The 19,592-nt window shown below is 33.8% G+C and overlaps 2 protein-coding genes across 2 annotated transcripts; one reads left to right on the top strand and one right to left on the bottom strand.

The window, feature by feature from the left end:
• The first annotated feature begins 7,273 nt into the window (after positions 1–7,273).
• Positions 7,274–11,202, top strand: LOC122581183. Its single transcript, XM_043753350.1, has 5 exons — positions 7,274–7,480; positions 8,980–9,160; positions 9,278–9,668; positions 9,953–10,024; positions 10,495–11,202. Exons 1-5 carry the CDS (start codon positions 7,394–7,396, stop codon positions 10,988–10,990), a joined length of 1,227 nt encoding a protein of 408 aa, XP_043609285.1. The 5' UTR covers positions 7,274–7,393; the 3' UTR covers positions 10,991–11,202.
• Positions 11,203–14,041: 2,839 nt separating this feature from the next.
• LOC122581208 (elongation factor Tu, mitochondrial-like) lies at positions 14,042–19,378 on the bottom strand. The gene is made up of 12 exons (XM_043753380.1): positions 19,076–19,378; positions 17,774–17,849; positions 17,545–17,637; positions 17,379–17,453; positions 16,634–16,738; positions 16,393–16,483; positions 16,080–16,285; positions 15,800–15,883; positions 15,664–15,726; positions 15,510–15,572; positions 14,821–15,061; positions 14,042–14,276 (listed from the first exon to the last, which is right to left on the bottom strand). Exons 1-12 carry the CDS (start codon positions 19,270–19,272, stop codon positions 14,206–14,208), a joined length of 1,365 nt encoding a protein of 454 aa, XP_043609315.1. The 5' UTR covers positions 19,273–19,378; the 3' UTR covers positions 14,042–14,205.
• Between the last annotated feature and the right edge of the window lie 214 nt (positions 19,379–19,592).

Below are 19,592 nucleotides of genomic sequence, written 5' to 3'. Positions count from 1 at the left end.
AGGTCGTGGGTTTGAAACCAATATCTCTATCTCTATTGTTTTTAATATAAGGGGCTAACTTATGGCTTATTTGCTTATGTGGACGTACACATCACACATAGATGGTTAATATGGCTGATGTGTCACTCAGATCGTTCTGGTTACGTCATATCAGAAATTGCTGACATGGTGAGCTCAAAGAGTGCCACGTGAGCACTTTCTAATAGCTATAGATATTGATGGGTTACTTTTTCTTGATAATAGTTTTAGGGATCTCAATCGGATTGGAATTACTTTACTTAGATATAGTTTTAGAGTATGCATATTCATTTATTACACCGATGACCCCTCTTGTTTATCTCATTACATCCCTAGTCCTTTTAATTTTATTATAGGCCATGAATCTTTCATCTATTTACCTTTTGGGTTTTTTTATTCCATTTTTTTAAAATCTATGCTACAGCTAAAAGAGGATACACTTATCATTTCTTAAAACTCTTAAAAATTATATTTTTACGCCTCCTTCTCCTACTTATTTTTTTATCTTTTTTTTTCTATTTCCATCTATATCTTTTTAAATAAACTTTATTATTAACAAGTTATCCAAAGGCCAATCTATTAAAAGAAAAATAGAAACTGTTCAGTGTCTCCTTACCTCGACGGTGTATGAGGGACGTTAAATGTAAGCAAACCTTACCTCTACATAAGTAGAAAGACTGCTTTCATCTTCTACCTAAATGGTAAAAAATATCCTCCAAGCTTTGCATGAGATGAGGATCGAACTCATAACCTATGTCTCCAGAGGTCATGATGTTTACTAATGATCCAAATTATGCTGCTTTAAAGTTCAATCTATTGCATTTTATAATCACTAAAACTATGTTTTCTATTAGTGGTTCCTCTTTTTGTTTTATATCCGTAAACACTATCAATATTATTATTATACAAATCTAGTAAACAAATTCATCTTTTTAATATATGAAATTTTTTCAAATTTTAGTAATTATATAATATCCAAATATTCTAATCATTTTTTTCATACAAAAACTATAAATTGAAAAGTAAAACCTGCTCAAAAATAATTATGGTTTTAGTTTAGGTAAAGTTATTGTTTTATATATTTTTTTAATTGTGTTTTAAATTTTTAATATTCATTTTAATAAATCTGTTTAAAATTGACATTATTTCATGTATAATCGTAGAAAGGTTTTTTCATGATGATAATTTATTTATTGATCTGGTTTGTTTATGTAGTATAGACAAAGCTGGTATTTTAGTTATTTATATGATTTTGATTTAACATTTGATTTTATCTAGAAGTTCAAGTTATGCTGTTGTTAAAAAAAAGTTTAAATTATGCTCTATATTCGATGTTTTTTTAGATACACAAATAGTTGCTTTAATGTTAATCATGAAATTATAGGAAGTGCAGAAATTTTTGTGTAAATTTTTGTGTCCTACTTACAAGAAAGCAAAGAACAGGGATAAACAGACACCGATGATGGTGTTTAGAGAAGATCACAAAGAATTGAAAAAAGAAGGGGAAGAGTGGATGAAAAAGACAGCGGATTCATACACAATCACAACTGCACTCATAATTACAATAGCGTTTGCAGCAGCCAATACCGTATCTGGAGGAGTCAATGGTAACTCTGGCAAAGCAATCTTTGGAACAAACCCTTCCTTCATCATATTTGTGGTCTCAGATGCAGTCTCATTGTTTACGTCTACGACATCCTTGTTGTTGTTTCTGTCCATTCTTACGGCACGTTATTCAGAAAACGATTTTCTCTACAAGTTACCCAAGAGATTAATAATCGGCCTTGTGATGTTATTTTTATCGGTGACATCTATGGTTATCGCCTTTAGTGCGGCACTATTTATACTGGTTGGACATGGAAAGGATTGGATCCTGATCCCGGTATGTACATTGACATGTCTTCCAATCACTTCATTTGTATCATTGCAATTTCCATTGCTTTGGGACCTCTATTCTTCAACATATGGTCCAGGAATCTTTAAACAAAATGAGCATATATAGAAACTTCTTACGCTCATGCATGGGATTCTTTTGCAAGGAAGATGAAGGTAACTGTTATTAATAGCAAGGAACTTCCTACGCTCATCTTACAAGAAAAGATCAACAGGAGTACTAATTTGATGTTTTGAGACGTAAAATTTATATATATGTGATGCTTCATGACTTAATATGTTGAATACTTTCCGATTTCTCGTGTCATTTATATAATCACCCGTTCTTACTTGAGGAGCTTTGGGGTATACATCACCAAATCGATGTGGAGCAAGGAGAGGGCTGCCCCATCAGATTTATGATGTCATAGCTAGATGATGAAATATTTTTTGGCGTTCCAAGTGTGTGAAAAAACTTATTTGAGAAGCTATATGTCTATTTAGAAATATTCAAATATCTCCCTCTTCCATCAGATTGAAATCTCTATCGCTCTCTGATCTACTTTTTTTTGGGTTTAGATCTATATTTCATCTTGTGAAGCTCTATTTCACACACAAACATAAATATATACACCCTTCATGTATATATACATACACTGTTTGTACGTCAATGAGTTTGGGGAAAAGATTCGACACCGTGGATATATCGAAAAATATACCATGAATGAGTTTTAGATCTAGAGTCCATATTGTTTATATGGATCTTACTTTGGAAATTAGGGTTCAATTTCATGTAATTGAATCCAGCTATATTTAATATTCTATTTTTCTTTTGCTAATTTCTTCACCTATAGAAAGTTAATGATAAAAATGATAAATTGAAACTTACTTTTTGCAATAATAAAGTTGTTTGTTGTGTTAGATTTCTCTCTGAAATTATGTTCACAAACCGTTTGTGTAAATGTCTAAGTGAACTTTGTATGTTTTTATCCGGTAAATGAGCTTAGGGAAGAATGAAATGTAAAACAAAAAGTTTGTTCATCATCTTTTGTTAATTTTGGTGTAGCAACAGTTTTTGTGTCACGATATTTAATTGTAGGAATCCATTTTAATGTGATAAATATCTATTGATTTTATGGTTTTAATATATAACTATATGTTTGTATTTACAATTCTTGAATCACAAACTAAGTCGTCATTATACATATTATCTTATTACGATGGATGTCTTTCTTGTTTGTTTGGACTAGCATTTCGGAATTAGAGTTTGTGTGGTCTTTTGGTGCTGTTTGGATATTTTGTTGGGTGTCAGGTTGAGTGTAGGTAGATGCTGAAGTGGGAAAGTTGTCGAAATGGGGATTTAGAGTCATAAGTTTAAGTATAGATGTAGGATTTTATTGTTTGTTTAAAAAATTTTAAACTACTTTGTTTATATGTATTACTTCAGGGTAAATATATACTTGTAGTTACACAAGGTTTTTCTAAGTAATGTTTATTTATCTATATTTGCACTTCAGGGTTTGGAAAATATTTTGAAAGAATAGGGTAGATATAGTGTATAAATTGGTAAAAAGTAAAAATTGAGTGTTAATTTAAATATTATAAAGGCTGAAAAGTTAAAAAGTGGATGATTTGTCATTTGTCTTACAAGAGAGTAAAAATATAATAATAATAATAATAATAATAATAAATAAATAAGTGAATAAAAACTTATATTCTCGACCCTCATAAATAATTTGAAGCTTTTGCTACGAAAATGACTCCTATAGTCTTATGAGGCTATGAGTGATGATTTTAGTATCATATAACTTAATAAGTCTATCAAATATGGATTGAGATCCTCTAAAGTTATTATTAACTTCATAGGTTAAGTTGTGAAAAGACCCGACTCGACTCGACCAAAAGATGAAAATTTTTTTCTTTAACTGGCCGTAAATTTATGGTCTTGGAGCGTAAATTTACGGTCCAAAATTTGTACAGACCGTAAATTTATGGTCCGGGACCGTAAATTTACGGTCCAACATTTCTACTAAGCGTAAAATGCGTCTAGGTTTTTGCACATTCTGACCTGATACCTCAAAAATTTTGCATTTACCGTAAAATTATGGCCCAAGGTCGTAAATTTACGGTCTCATATAAAACAATAGGCCGTAAATTTATGGTCAGAGGCCGTAAATTTATTGCCCGACCTGCACTTTAACATTTTAACCAAAAATCCATATATTCACATTCCATGCTTCAAATTCTTAAACCAAAACATCAAGAAGTGTAAAATCACATATTACAACATAATTGATACATTCGCAACTTTAACCATTGAAATTTACATTAAAACAACCAAACGGGTCACTCGCCCGCATTTACCCAAAGTGACGAAATGACCAATTTGACTCCAAAATGATTTATACTTCAATCCACCATAATAGTCAAGACTTCAAGACTTAAAATACATCATACACAACATTTTCATTCGAAAGACACATGTATCAAGAGCCAAGAGTTTGAGAGGGAATTAACTAGGTTTCAAACCAAAATGTCATTCTTCTACGGATGACCAAATACCTTCAAGTCACTAACACTTCAAGTCAACAACTTCAAATCAACAATACCTAGTCCCTTCTTCCGGAACCACCTATAAAATGGTAAACAACTAAAACGTAAGCGAATGCTTAGTGAATATGCTTGCATAAATTATATAAACGAAGGAGGGCAATGCACAAAGGTCTATTGCATATAGGTTATGACACGATGTCATACCTATAATACTCACCGTTGTGTCAAACACTATACATGGATCCATATAAGCAAATGATTACAATCACTAACAAATATAACAATAACAATGCTCCACATGAGCTATGGCCACCAATTAGGTCCGTAATCAAAGAAAGCCACCAATTAGGCTTAACACCAAATCAATTACCACACATGGAATCCACCATCCTATGGTAATTCACCCGACGAATATACAAAGATATGCAAGTATACTCACCTCCTTCACGACACAACAAACAAGTCAAAATAACCGCAAAAGCAACAAATTCAAGCTTTCAACCTATCAACATATCATAATGCGCGTATAAGACAATATTCACATTCCTAGCTATTTCAATATAGCCAAACTAAACATTCACTAGCATTCCTAATCTTAACCACCCCATTATAGTATTGAGTTGCTTACTTACTAAAAACCCAATATTAATTTAAGAATTCATCATCATTCTCAACATTACTTTACTCAACTAACAAAATCACCATTATCATAAGTTTGGAGTTTCACTTCCATTATTCTCATTATGACAAATTTCAATAAGCAACTCAATAACTAACTCATACCATACAAGAATTTGGGGGAAGTTCATGCATGAACTCATTACTAGTAAAAACCCCCAATTAACCCAAAATAAGAACCCTAATTCCTATTGAAATCAAAACCAAGTTGAAAGAATCATACCTTGAAGAAGATAGAATTAGGGTTAAGAAGTTGGGTCACCAATTCTTCCTCTTTCCTACCCAAAATTCGGCCACCACCACTATACCCACGGACCCTAACTTTCAATTTCTTGAATGATAAAAGATTTATTTGATTCTTGATGATTGTTATTATTATTTGAAGCCTTGGATTAAGAAGATTGAACTTTGATTTCTATGGAATTGAAAGAAATGAGAAGTAAAGAGAAGATAGTGGAATTATGAATAACCCAAACAAATGTGGCTGGTACTCTCCTGATGTGCCACGTCCATTTTTAAAAATTGTGGGTATTTTACCCGCTATCCGTTAAAGTTTCAACTAAATTAACCCCATATCCAAAAATAAAATACTAAGAACTTATTTTAATGTCAAAACTACAAAAAGGGTTAATTTATTGCCTTAAAATTATTGGGGTGTTACAAGTTGAGAGAATCTTGACCTTTGAATTAAAATTAAAGGTTAAGATTCAAAGTTCATACTTAAATTTTGACCCTTGATTTTAATCCAATTGTCAAAATCATCAACTTTACCTATAAAGTTAATAATAACTTTAGATTATCTCAATCCATCAAATATATGTATTATTTACTACATAGTCTGTTATATTATTTATACAGTGTGATCAATTTATTACAAATAGTAGTATGAATATCAATTCTCATAGTCCTACTATGCTCCTATGCACAAACTCATAGTTTCTAGTATCGTACAATACATCAGACGTTTTTATGAGTCGTATCAAAATTCAAAGAAAAAGTAACTCGATTAGTGTCTCAGATCTAGTTTTGAGTTGGTTTGATACGATAGGGTCTGATACCAAAAGTATCGGTTCAACACGGTACAGTTTGATAGAAAATAATATAACTTTTCATAAATACTTTTTAATTTAGTGAATTTATTATTATAAATGTGTTATATGTAATTAAAAATTATATAAGAAGATGAAATCATTAAGAAAAGATAAAACTGTAAATAAATATGATAAAATTATCATGTATGTTTTTTTCACATAAACATAGCCGGCTCAATAATGAACTAGGCGGTCGCTTGAGGCCTCCAAAGGTTAAAGGCCTCCAATTTTTTCAGTTTATGGGCTTGGATATTTTTAGTTTTGGGCTTATGTTAACGTTTTGGACTAAGACTTAGAGATTTGCTTCTAAAAAAGCTAGAAAAGTACACTTCATATAAATATTTTAAACTTCTTTTTCACTTACAAAAATCTATAAACGAAATAACAATAAATGAATCAGTCATTCGTAAGTTTTTTTTGTTTATTTTTGTCGGTCTCGAGTTCGGATAAATGAAGAGATTTTTATAGGAAACTTTGGAAATAGACCATCAAAATTGGTTTCGTTTAAGGTCACAAAAAAACTTAAGCCGGCACTGTGACATAAATTATATACATTTGTTATATAATTTTTTTTATGTTTCTTAAGATACAACTCATGAATTCACGATACGACCTACGATTTAAAAAATCATAAAACGAGTTGACAGAAGTTATATGTTTCGACGACTATACGCAAGCTCAATTTGGTTTCTAGCCTTAGTTTTCTGGCATTAGGGAGTTACAATGGTTCCAGGTTAATATATTTTTCTGAAGGACTAACTACACAAAGCAACACATAGTTGAAGTACCACATATGTAAATCACCCATAAAAATACCGACTACACATCTATAGTCGCCAAACAACAACTTGCACAAATTTCTGTCTTTTATATAGATTCTTTGTTGGATTCTCCAAAGGCCACAAGAATTCATTAATAAAATTCAACAATTATGACCTTCTTTTTAAATGTAAAATATAATTGGTTACAAAAAATCCCAATTATCTTTTTTTCCCTACCAACCAAAACCTCATGATCTCTCCAGAAAATCTTGAAAGTCACTATTAGACCAGAATAGTACAAAAATGTAACATTTTTGTGACCCTCATACACCAGAAACAAGATTTTTGGTTTAGAGTTTTTTCTTTTTAATTATCAACTTGATATATATATCTTCTTTTTTTTTTGTATTCTTGGTATTTATGTTGAAGCTATATCTTATGGCTTCTAATGGATATCTTCCAACACTTGTGTTTAGCCCAGAACAAGGATTGAATAAAATACCAAAGGTAATATTTTTGTTTAAATTTTTTCAAGATTTTTGTGGGTTTTGTTTAATTTCCAATTTTGTATGTTGGGTTAAATTTTTTTGGATTGGATTGGTTTGATTTTCATAAATATTGAATTGTGTGTGTGTGTGTGTGTGTGTATGTGTAATATGTTTAGTTGTTTGTAGTTAGCTTGTTTCTGGGGCTTATCGGCTTATTGAAATTTCGAAAAGCATTAAGTATATATGCTTATACACTGGGAAACATGAGCTTAGTCTTAGGCTTGTTAGCTTGAACGTATTGTATAGCTTAGCTTATCAGCTTGAATTTATTGCTTATATAAGCCTACGAGATCAAGTTGATAAGCTTGGAAAAATGAGCTTATTGGCTTTGAATTTCATTATGCCGATAAGCTTTGAAAGTAAGCTAATCTATAGAACACCATAGTTATAGGTATTTTGGTTGGATTAAGTTTTGGCTCGTTTGGAAATCGGGTTAGAATTTTGTGAGATTATATGGATTATTGATTATGAACTAGGTATTATATGCTAGTATTTTGTATGGTTGTTTAATTGTTGAAAGGTAAGCTTGAAGCCATTTGTAAGGATTAAAGCTAAGTTTGAATATGCATAAGTTCATCACAAGTTCACAACTTCATTCATTTGAGTTCCGACATAAGTAATCGAACTTAGAAGTTAGGATTGACATACATGCATATGACTTGAATTGCTCGATAAAAAATGATTGAGCTCTTATGAGATCGAATATAACTCGTTTTACTCAAACTTGAACTTGATAAAGTTGATCAGGTCTGACTTGTATTGTTTAATACAGGCTTGGGTCAGTTACATCCCTATTTTGAGTATATTACTTGATAAAGTTTATTCACTTTTACAAACTATAGGTTCCATTTGGTAGTTACTAATAATGATAGATAAATTCCAACAGGATAGCAAGTATATATGATGATCCAAAAAATTAGTAACTCAGATCAGCTGTAAAATGTGAATATGAAATACCAAACATTATATAGGTTATTGACATTCTCCACATCATTGGTTATTAATTATGAACATTATTACAGTTTTACCGTGATTTAGAAGGTGCAGAGTCTGAATTATGTTAGTTCCATCAGCAATTAACTTTTTGAATTAACATTCGTGTGAAAAGGAGAATCACCAGACTCTATAAGAAAAGACTGTCGTAGTTCACACTCGCTTTCCTGGATTTCCCATTCTTACAATTTTTGGTGTTTTTTATTTCATTTTCTTTTTGGTTGTATGCCTATGCCCCCAACAAGCTAAGTTTGATCAGAATGTTAACCATGCTTCACCACCGTTTGAGTTAGATTTATATGTGCCAAGATTTAAAGTTTTATTTTGACATCCGGAATCTGAATCCAAATTTGTTTTAAAAGTGATCTGTTAATTTTCTGAATGTGTATTAACTCATTTTGCCTTTAGGAGTAATTAGTTATATTTAAATCTTGTATAAAGCCATACTTCATGTCATTATTCCAGGACTCTCAACGTCTGTTACCTAATTTTGAACCGCGAGAAGATGTCATACGATCAAGTCCCCTCAATATGGGAACACGGCAGAATGCAGAGCCCTGGAAACCAACAAGTGGGTTATTCGACAACAATTGTTTCGTCACAATCAACCCGACTGTTATAAAGCCAGCGCTTATCGACATACAAGGTTTACTCATTTCTTCTTTTGTTATTTTCTAGTAGATTATCTAAATCAACTTCTGACAATTTTTAACACAATCAATTTAACAACCTCACATACTAATTTCATGGTTTTTTTCTACAGATTGTTGTCCAAAGTCAACACTGTTCAGCTTTCAGTTTCCTGTGTCTGGATTAATTGAAGTAGAAAGAGATGGACGAGATCTACTATCACTTTCTGACCTAACAGGACTTCAAACTGTAACAACTGATTACAAACCATATATTCCTGATATGGGTCTTGCGGAATCTCAACTTGTTTTTCCAAACCTTGAAATTGATTCCCCGAAACCATTAATGGATTTTGTTGGTGATTTGGTTCGACATTCCGAAATTACATTTCATGAAGATGGACAAATATCATTGACTGGTACTCGGACTCAGATGAAAGACATACTTTCAGTTCTTGCTGAGTTTTACTTGTCAAAAAACTCCACCAACTGGAGGAAACAATCAGTCGTGCCACAGTTCAATAGGTAAACCATTCACTGATCTCAACATGTTAGGCATATACAAAATTTATACTTGACCAGCATTTTGTTGTCGGTTATTAACTCAATTTTTTTACGACCTTATATATTTTTTCATGTTCGTAATTAGATGCAACAATCTTTACATGTTATGAGCACGTACAACTTGAAATAATTTACCTTGGAAAAAAAAGTTAAAAATTGCATGTGTGCACACTTAGATATAGATGCAAACACAGATAACTTTCTCATATACATTTACTAAGGTTAAAGTTCTGCATTGGAAACAGGCTAGACTATGAAACGAGCTATTATGGTTCTGCGTTGGAGCTTGAAAATGTGATTGTCGCTCCTCCAAAGAGGTACGTCTATTTGTTTCTGTTGTGATCATTAACCTGTCCGATTCTTGACAAACTAGTATAGTATGCAAATAAGCTAGTTGGACAGGTTGTCTGAAATATCAAAGTAGGGACCAAACACCACCCAACCTAAAAGGTCGACATTTAGGATCTGGGTTGGTTACATTTTGATTTTCCTTCAAATGGTTTGTGAAGTTATTTTGAGCATAGTATGCTACTATTTATAAATCTGTAAAAATGCACAAACTTGTGTTTGTCAGTCAGTCTGACGCCGTCCAAATTTGATCCACTGCCTATCCCATCTGGCCGCCATTTTCAGTATCATAAACTGTCCCTTTGCAATTACAAAGAAAAATCATAGAGATGAACTCTTGTTCTTAACCTTGTAAAACTGAGACATATGGGCGTACTATGGTGCCCTTTATATGATATGATTCTCCACTCTAACACATTAAATTTAACATGTAATACAGCCCGGAGAAAATCAAACACAAGACATCACAAAAGAAAAAAGGAAGTCGTAACAAGACATCAATCAGACAAAGAAGTAACTACAGTCAAGCTTGTGAAAGCCTTCTATCCATCATAGTTGACAAAAACAGAAACGTAGCTGCTATCCCCACACTAAAGAAATCAGGTCCTGAGCTACCAAATCTCCTTACACAATTTTCAGCCAGCATTGCAGGAACGGGCATTGCAGTTCTTTTCTCGGTTATGTGTAAAGTAGCAAGTGGCAGAGTGCCATTCTGCTCATCAAAACTTCTGAACACTGGCCTTGGGCTTGGCCTGGTATGGCTTTCATGGGCGGTTAACAGATTGAGAGATACAATTGTGATGATTAACAAGAACTCAAACAAGAAAAAGGGTTTGAAAGATGAAGAAATGATGAAGAATTTGGACAGAAGCGTGAAGGATATATATTTTAGAGCTGCAACATTGATGGCAGTGATGGTGCTGAGGCTGGCTTGAAGATTATATATAGACAGACAGATTCATGTGAAAATGTATGCTGGTGTAAATCTTGGAGGGGAAAATAGGGAAGTTGATGCTTAGACAACTTTTGGTCATTTGATGTGGAGTTGATCTTTGTTTTTGATCAAATTTTGCCTAAAATAAGTACTCTAATTGAAAAGATACATTCTGGGTTGAGCACTAAAATTGCAACAATATTTTTTGTAACATATGCCATTTTTGGGACTACCTCGTAATCATCATTTTAAACTTTCCAAAACACAAACACACATGAGAATTTATTTCTCATACACTATAGATCGGCTATATATGACGACCAACCCATAATCACAAACGGATTGCAAAATTAGCTAAGCGACTGGGGTGCGGAGCTGAAGTATTTTTTCAACTCTTGTACTAAAAGCATAGTTGAAACCTCATTTCAATCCGTTGCTAGATTTTCCTGCATGCTCACTATACTACCAGAATGCAGAGACTCAGAGACACATGGAAAGGTCGTGTTTTGGTGCGATGAGCGAAGTCGATCGTCAATTTATTGCTATATGGTTGGATTCTAAACTTCCATAAAATCACTGGAAAATAGGTTGTGTTTTGTTGTGATAAAAATCACTAAGCTAAAGTAGAGTAATACATATAGGAACCCTCTATTCACACACCTCAGTTTTCCTAGCAAAAACCGTAGATACACTACCTCATTTTTCCTAGCAAACATCAATAATCCTACTCTTTCTTGATGTCAACATCATTGGTGCGCTTAAACTCATTATTCTTCTTCTGCTTCTCCTCTTTGATTTTCTTGAAATCGGGGGGGATAATGGGGCTGTTGGGGTCAGAAGGGTCTAGTCGATACTTGCTCCAAAAATCTTCCTTGGGCGCAGCTGGTGTGTCGTCTTTAATAGGATGACACCTCAACCACTCTTCAGGATCAATAGTATGACCATAGGGAGCATTCTCGCCGTCTTCAGTAGTAGGCCCGGACCAGTCTTGATCGTCTGGAGGGTGATAATATTTGAGATCTTGGACCGTAATCCTCCATAGACGCATCAATCCCTTCAATTCAGTCTTATCCAATTCCTCCAGACTATACCCCTTATCTTTTGCCATGTTCCTTAGCTCTATCTTCTTTCCAAACGGACCATCCATTACCATATCGCCTTTCATTCTATCTGTCTGTCGATTTTTCAAGGGGTCTCTGTTTCCTTCCTTCCTTTGATAATAATTCTAATTTGCGATCTCCATAGAATTCGGGATTTTTATACATTACGCCTATGCCGCCTTTTTGAATAATTACACGAATGCCCCCTCATAGTTTCTTCCGATTTCATACTTCATCCTTGGTTTTTGACCACTTGAAAATATTCACCAAGATTTTTGATTAAAAATATTGACAAAGGAAGACGTACGTACGTAACAAGACATCAATCAGACAAAGAAGTAACTACAGTCAAGCTTGTGAAAGCCTTCTATCCATCATAGTCAACAAAAACAGAAACGTAGCTGCTATCCCCACACTAAAGAAATCAGGTCCTGAGCTACCAAATCTCCTTACACAATTCTCAGCCAGCATTGCAGGAACGGGCATTGCAGTTCTTTTCTCGGTTATGTGTAAAGTAGCAAGTGGCAGAGTGCCATTCTGCTCATCAAAACTTCTGAACACTGGCCTTGGGCTTGGCCTGGTATGGCTTTCATGGGCAGTTAACAGATTGAGAGATACAATCGTGATGATTAACAAGAACTCAAACAAGAAAAAGGGTTTGAAAGATGAAGAAATGATGAAGAATTTGGACAGAAGCGTGAAGGATACATTCTGGATTGAGCACTAAAATTGCAACAATAATTTTGTAACATATGCCATTTTTTGGACTTCCTCGTATTAGTCATTTTTAACTTTCCAAACACACGCTCACACACAGGAATTTATTTCACATACACTGTAGAATGGTTATATATGACGCACATCCCGTAATCACAAACGGATCAAAGATTGCAAAATTAGCTAAGCTGCTGGGGAGCGTAGCTGAAGTATTTTTTCAATTCTTGAGCTAAAACTCATAGTTAAAACCTCATTTCAATCCGTTTGCTAGATTTTCCTGCATGCTCAGTATACTACCAAAATGCATAGAGGCAGACGGGAAAAAAAAAAAGGGGTCGTGTTATGGTGGGATGAGTGAAGTCAATCGTCAAGATGGTTGGATTCAAAACTTCCACAAAATCATTTAAAAAATAAATAGGTTATCTGATGTAATAATATCACTAAGCTAAAAGTACTCGGGTAATAAATATGAGGACCCTCTATTCACACCCCTGCTTTTCCTAGCAAACACCGTATATACACTATCTCACTTTTCCTAGCAAATACCGTATATACTCCACTTAATTGGCATATAGTTTTTAGGTGACCAGTATAAGTCTATACCAATCTATACGCAAAGTATAGGCATATACCGATATACGTGACATACATAAGTCCACCACTCGAAAAGTATGATGTAATGTTATTTATCAGTCAATGTAACTGAATGTCAAGACCAACTTCGCACTCAAGTATATTTTCAACTGAACCACTAAACTTGAAAACCCAACGTATTTAAAGCATATAACAATTGCAAAGAAAAATTTAATAATATTCCGATATCTAACATAACAATAATAAAAATAAAAATAAAATTGGAATTTGATATAGCTTATTAAGTTATCCAAGCACATAACAAACTATGGCTTCTGTCATAATATGAAGTATAAACGTTAAAATATAAATGAAAAAAGATCAAGAATGTAGTTGTTGGATGCAACATCACCACTTCCACCAGACTTTACTTTCGTTGATATCATGTGGCGATTAGGATGTGCAGCATAAATGCGGTGCGTTGACCGCCATCCACACATCCAAATGTCACAACAACAAAAAGAATAGATTAAAAACAAATTCTTAATTACAAATTAAATTTATAAGAGTTTTTGCTATGTAACCTCACCATGTATTCACTTTATATGAGAGATAAAACAGGTTATGCTTCATACTAGTATTGAAATGAACAAACTAAACCAGATGGAAACTCTCTAGATTCGCAAGACTTCAATTGCTCTTGAATAAAGACAAACAACAAACAAATGTTGCAAATTTTATGTTTCTTACCTCTTCCTGAGAATCAAGTGAACAAAATAGACAGAATAAAAACTAAACTGTAAAAGCAATGTTTGTTCCCTGTTTATCAGCTTATCACCTTTGAAACTACTCCTGCCCCCACTGTTCGGCCTCCTTCCCTCAGCGCAAATCTTTGTCCTGCAAACCATAGTTTAATTTTTAAATTTCACCATCATCCAAAGCCTAAACTACCCAGAAAAGGAAACTGATAGCCTAACTAACAATAATATGCTAAAGGGAAGTGATTAATCCTCCTAACTAAATAGCCTAAAAATCCTCCTAACTAGTGGATGATGACATGTGGAAAAATCAGGGGGCAAGATTAGGAAAGAGAATTAGTGGATACCACATATCACCTTCTTAAAGTGTTAGGAGGATTTTTAGGCTATTTGTCAATGAGCTCTATTCAATCCAACTATTAAAGGTGGCAGCATGGGAGATTGCATAGCAGGTAGCATATATAGAAGAAATTACATCGGATCTAGTTGAAAAATGAAAGTTGCTTTATTCGAATTTGACAAATTAAGTCAGATGCATAAACCAAGTCCATAAGCAGTTAAGTTTTCCACTCCATTTTTTGTCACCTCTAGTACAAACTATAGAGTATAGATCTCTTTGTGCAGTATGCCTATACCAAGTCCATCAACATGACAAAAAATAGGTTTTCATGTATGTCACATACCTGGTTCAAGAACAACGGGTGTAATAAGTTCAAAAGCAGCAGTGACATTGTCTCCAGGCATAACCATCTTTACGTTTTCAGGCAAATCTACTTTCCCAGTGACATCAGCTGTCCTCAAATAGAACTGAGGTCTGTAATTTGAGAAGAAAGCTGTATGACGCCCACCTTCGTCCTTTGTGAGAACATATATTTCTGCCTCAAACTTCGTGTAGGTTTTTGTACTACCAGGCTTTGCAATCACCTGTGCAAAGATAGTTAAAAAGTAAAAATATTATTAACAAGTACGAGTACAGTGATCAATTTGAACAGTACGAATGTTTAACAGTCATTGATGTGGTATCATTGTATCAAGCCTGTATCAGGCAGCAAAGAACCATTATATGCAGCTTACCATACCTAACAGTTGGAAGTGAATAATCTAAACCAAAAATGATTGATTAACCCGTCAACACTTTATGACCACTTCAATTTGATTTTTATTATAAGTCAAGATGTTACAAACTATTACAATAAAAAAATTAAATTATTATTCTAAATGTAATGCCTGTTACTGTAATCAGATTTACAGGACGGACAGACTCGAAAAATACTGACTAATTCCAAGCCGTATAGCTGAGATACGGATACCTGAATATTGGTAAGCTCAATAAATTTGCAGATTTAAATTTTGCTCAGATAAATATATTTACCTGTCCTCGCTGGATATCAGTCCTACTGATACCACGTAAAAGAAGACCCACATTATCGCCAGCCTGTCATAAAAATAAATAATACAGTCAACAATAGAAGAAACTGTGGTGGAAGCAAACAAAAAAAAATTAAAAATTAAGGCCAATTGCTTACTTCTCCATGATCTAAGCTCTTCTTGAACATCTCAACACCAGTAACCGTAGTTTTTTTGGAACCCTACAAGGTGAGATTAAAACTGAGCAGCCATTAAAACATACTAACTATTCGAAAACAAATTGCAACACTTCACCTGCATCAATCCCATGATCTCAACTTCCTCTCCAACTTTTATAGTCCCTTGTTCAACACGACCAGTGGCAACAGTACCACGCCCCTTCAAACAAAATAAAATGATATCAGTACGTGTTGCTTCTTTTGGAAGTAAAACATTATTCTGAAAATCTAAAATCTAAATGAACTAGATTTATATTAATTGGCTTCATACATTCATTATACTAAGCTAATGCGACCAATGCCGCAGAAAGCTACTGACTTAGTAAAAAGGATCGTTTTATAATTGTTGTAATTACCGCAATTGAGAAAACATCTTCTATTGGCATCAAGAATGGCTTCTCCTTTTGGCGTTCAGGTGTGGGTATGTAATTATCTACAGCTTCCATCAATTTCAAGATGGCATTCTTTCCAATTTCATCATTATTGCCTTGTAAAGCTGACAAGGCTGAACCACGTACAATGGGAATTTCATCCCCAGGAAACTTGTAGAAGCTAAGAAGCTCTGACACAATCACAAACTTGTTTAAGGCACGTGGAAAGCATCATTCTATTGAAGTTAAACAAAACTTCAGTGTGAACCAAAACAAAGCAAACAAATATAAACTATACCTCGGAGTTCTAGTTCAACAAGTTCAAGTAACTCAGGATCATCCACTGCATCAACTTTATTTAAAAAGCAAACAAGTGACGGCACACCCACCTACACAGTGGCAGATATTGGTTCTGATTTCTTTGAACAGTATCAGAGACACAAGGAATATAATACGAAAGCCAAAAGCTTTGATACATTAATCACCACGTGTAATGATCTGAAAGTCAATTACAAAAAGCCCAAAAAACAGATACAAACCTGTCGTGCAAGAAGAATATGCTCCTTTGTTTGTGGCATGGGTCCATCGGGTGCAGACACAACAAGAATTCCACCGTCCATTTGAGCAGCTCCAGTAATCATGTTCTACATATATGCAAGTCCATAAGGTATCAAGTGTATAAAAACATCGATTTCAAAAAAGACCAACAAGATCTGTTGATATGGGCTCAAGTACATAGAAAACAAAATAGTCAATTCATTAGCAACACTTTAAGACAAAAAATGCCCATGTAGGCTGTCAAACATTGTCTGCACCACCTCCATTAGTCAACACCAACCAACAGTGCCTTACCTTAGCACTTCTCTATTAATAATTAACAATTAATTATGCATTTCAAATGCTAAGCAGGGTCAAATTCCTTTTTTCTGAACTTGTGTTCATCAATTGGTTTTCTAATCTAAAAGGTATATTCTCGAATCCTTCTAAGCAAATGGTTCACTAAGTTTGAAAACATAGACAGTCTTAGAAAAGAAATTATTAAAGAAATGTAGTAGCAAACTTATAACCCTCTTATAGACTATACTATAGTCCACACAAAATAATTTATTCAAGATGAGCAACTATCTGCTTAATCCACAATCAGGTTTAACTTATGCATTCCCCAAAAAGAGCAAATTTAATAGCTGCTTAGATTGATGATCTAACAGCCATCATTGAATGCATAACTCGCAACGCAAAAACATCTTTAGCTAATCATAAAACGAGATGTACTAATTGTCTTACTTTAACATAATCAGCGTGTCCTGGACAATCTACATGAGCATAATGCCTTTTAGCAGTTTCATATTCCACATGAGCCTGCATAGCCAAACACAGAACAAAAAGACATGGATTAAGAAGATGAACCACATATTGCTAACATATAAAATAGGATTAGAGCCAAACAAACCGTCGCAATTGTAATTCCTCTCTTTTTCTCTTCAGGGGCCTTGTCGATTTCATCAAAGGCAATAGCTTTAGCCTTACCTTCATCTGCCAGTACCTAAAAAAACCACATAAGTTAAATGTTAGCCAAAAGTATTGAGTTACTGACTCTCATATAAATATATAACTCAGTCCTCATAAGAAGCAATAGCAGGAAAAAAAATTAACTAAGAGTCGGAATGAAGAATTCAAACCTTTGTAATTGCAGCCGTCAGTGTTGTTTTTCCATGATCAACATGTCCAATTGTTCCAACATTAACATGAGGTTTCCTGCCAGAAATAAATCACACCATAAAGACAAGCAAACAGTGGCGGATCTAGGATTCTAAGTTAGTCAAGAAAAAAAAACTAAGAGGGGCCGGGCCAACCAATTGGGTCACAAGTCCGTACATGTAATGATGTAAACATGAATTCGATCATAATTTTAAATAGTCAAAAATATTACCCGGTGATATATCAACTTCAAAAAATATTTCATAAGCTTTTCGATTATACTAATACCATACACTACATCTTCCTTAATATATTGAATCATTTGTAAACAAATAACTTATTTTTACCGCCACTTTAACTTTTATTCACTTCATTGCTCAAAATGCTAGAAAAAACTAGAAAATGGTCCCAAAGTAACAAAATCCAACCAAAAAACAATGATAACCAAATTATTATTCTTTACTATCATAATTTAAACAGATGACCTATTTTAATGTAAGACATTACCTATCATAAATACACTACTATCATATCTCCGTAAGTATAATTTAACTAACTTAACTTTTTCGATATCATAAGTTCATAACCATCATTCCTATAAGTTATGAAGCCTAAAGAGTTTTTATGCCTACTTAATTTGGGTTTCTTTTGCTCTTTTGAAGTCCATGGGGTTCCTCTTAAATTCAGAAGGGGGTTCCTATCGCATTTTTATATAGTCTCCATGTTTTTTTTGTTCCAAGGATGGTCCAATGACCACTACAAAGTGAATGTAAGTCTGCCACTGCACGCAAAGACGAGTGCATTTATTCGCCAACCACACATCAACTTTCCAAACAAACCTACACTAAAACCAACAACAGATATTTCCTACTACAATCAAGGTCTACGTTCATCCGTTTTCCAAATAATACTTGCGCTTAACAAAAAGAAACAACATACAAGCTAGGCATGTATCATTAATACTATAAATTCGGCATCTTTATGTCAGTGTAGCTCATTTCTTATGAGAAAAGCATCAATCTTTATGACAAATAATCACTCGAATCGACTCCGAACTTCAAAATGATGTCCAGTTTTTCCAAAAAGTACCCAACATTATTTTTTAAATTCAAAACTATATGGTTTCAAACTAAAACTAAAGTAGAATTACTAACACACTATAAACTTGGGCTTTTAAATTAAAAATAGTAATCACAAATGAGAATATATTTCTAAATCCACAATCCTAAAACCAAACACCCCCAATATATATATGTGTGTATAGTAATAAAAAGGGAAGTTACGTTCTGGTAAAAGTGGCCATGGATCTCCACCAAGGATTAGTGGAAGAAAAAACGGCCTTGTCATTTCCGGAAATCGAATCAGTGTTTAGTAAACCCGAAGAAACTGATAAAATGGATCCTCTACATCCGGATCGCAATTGTGAAGATAGTCTGAATACATGTTTTGAATTAGGGTTCCTGAATGCCACAGACGCCATTGATTGATTTTGATATAATTAAATGAAAGAAATGAGTGTGTTTTGTAGAAAAGAGGGAGGGTTTTGGTGGGTTTTACAGATGGGGATCAATCACTTTGGAATTGCAGCTGAGGGTTTTTCATTTTTGATGTTTGAGTGTTTTGTTTACTCATATGGACTGGGCTTTTTCATTGGGCTTAATGATAGTTTGAGGAGGACTTTTTGAGTGGATTTAATTCTAACTATTTGCTTATTAGGTATGTGCTTATAAGCAGTTCTCCGGTGCGTCTTTGGATGCTAGGACGCTAGACGCTTTTGACGCCACACGTCCTCCTTCATGT

The sequence above is a fragment of the Erigeron canadensis genome, chromosome 9, assembly GCF_010389155.1.
Source record: "Erigeron canadensis isolate Cc75 chromosome 9, C_canadensis_v1, whole genome shotgun sequence".
NCBI classification, from domain to species: Eukaryota; Viridiplantae; Streptophyta; class Magnoliopsida; order Asterales; family Asteraceae; genus Erigeron; species Erigeron canadensis.
Note: the sequence above shows the minus strand (reverse complement) of the source record. Positions and strands in the feature narration are given on the sequence as shown.

What these genes read in the sequence shown, in the direction of transcription:
- LOC122581183 (XM_043753350.1), top strand. Translation starts at nt 7,394, where the DNA reads ATGTTGAAGCTATATCTTATGGCTTCTAATGGATATCTTCCAACACTT. An exon ending in GATTGAATAAAATACCAAAG is followed by an intron (nt 7,481 to 8,979) that starts GTAATATTTTTG and finishes TCATTATTCCAG; the next exon opens with GACTCTCAACGTCTGTTACC. An exon ending in ATTGTCGCTCCTCCAAAGAG is followed by an intron (nt 10,025 to 10,494) that starts GTACGTCTATTT and finishes CATGTAATACAG; the next exon opens with CCCGGAGAAAATCAAACACA.
- LOC122581208 (XM_043753380.1), bottom strand. Translation starts at nt 19,272, where the DNA reads ATGGCGTCTGTGGCATTCAGGAACCCTAATTCAAAACATGTATTCAGA. An exon ending in ATGGCCACTTTTACCAGAAC is followed by an intron (nt 17,850 to 19,075) that starts GTAACTTCCCTT and finishes TATTTCTGGCAG; the next exon opens with GAAACCTCATGTTAATGTTG. An exon ending in AGATCATGGGATTGATGCAG is followed by an intron (nt 15,727 to 15,799) that starts GTGAAGTGTTGC and finishes CTCACCTTGTAG; the next exon opens with GGTTCCAAAAAAACTACGGT.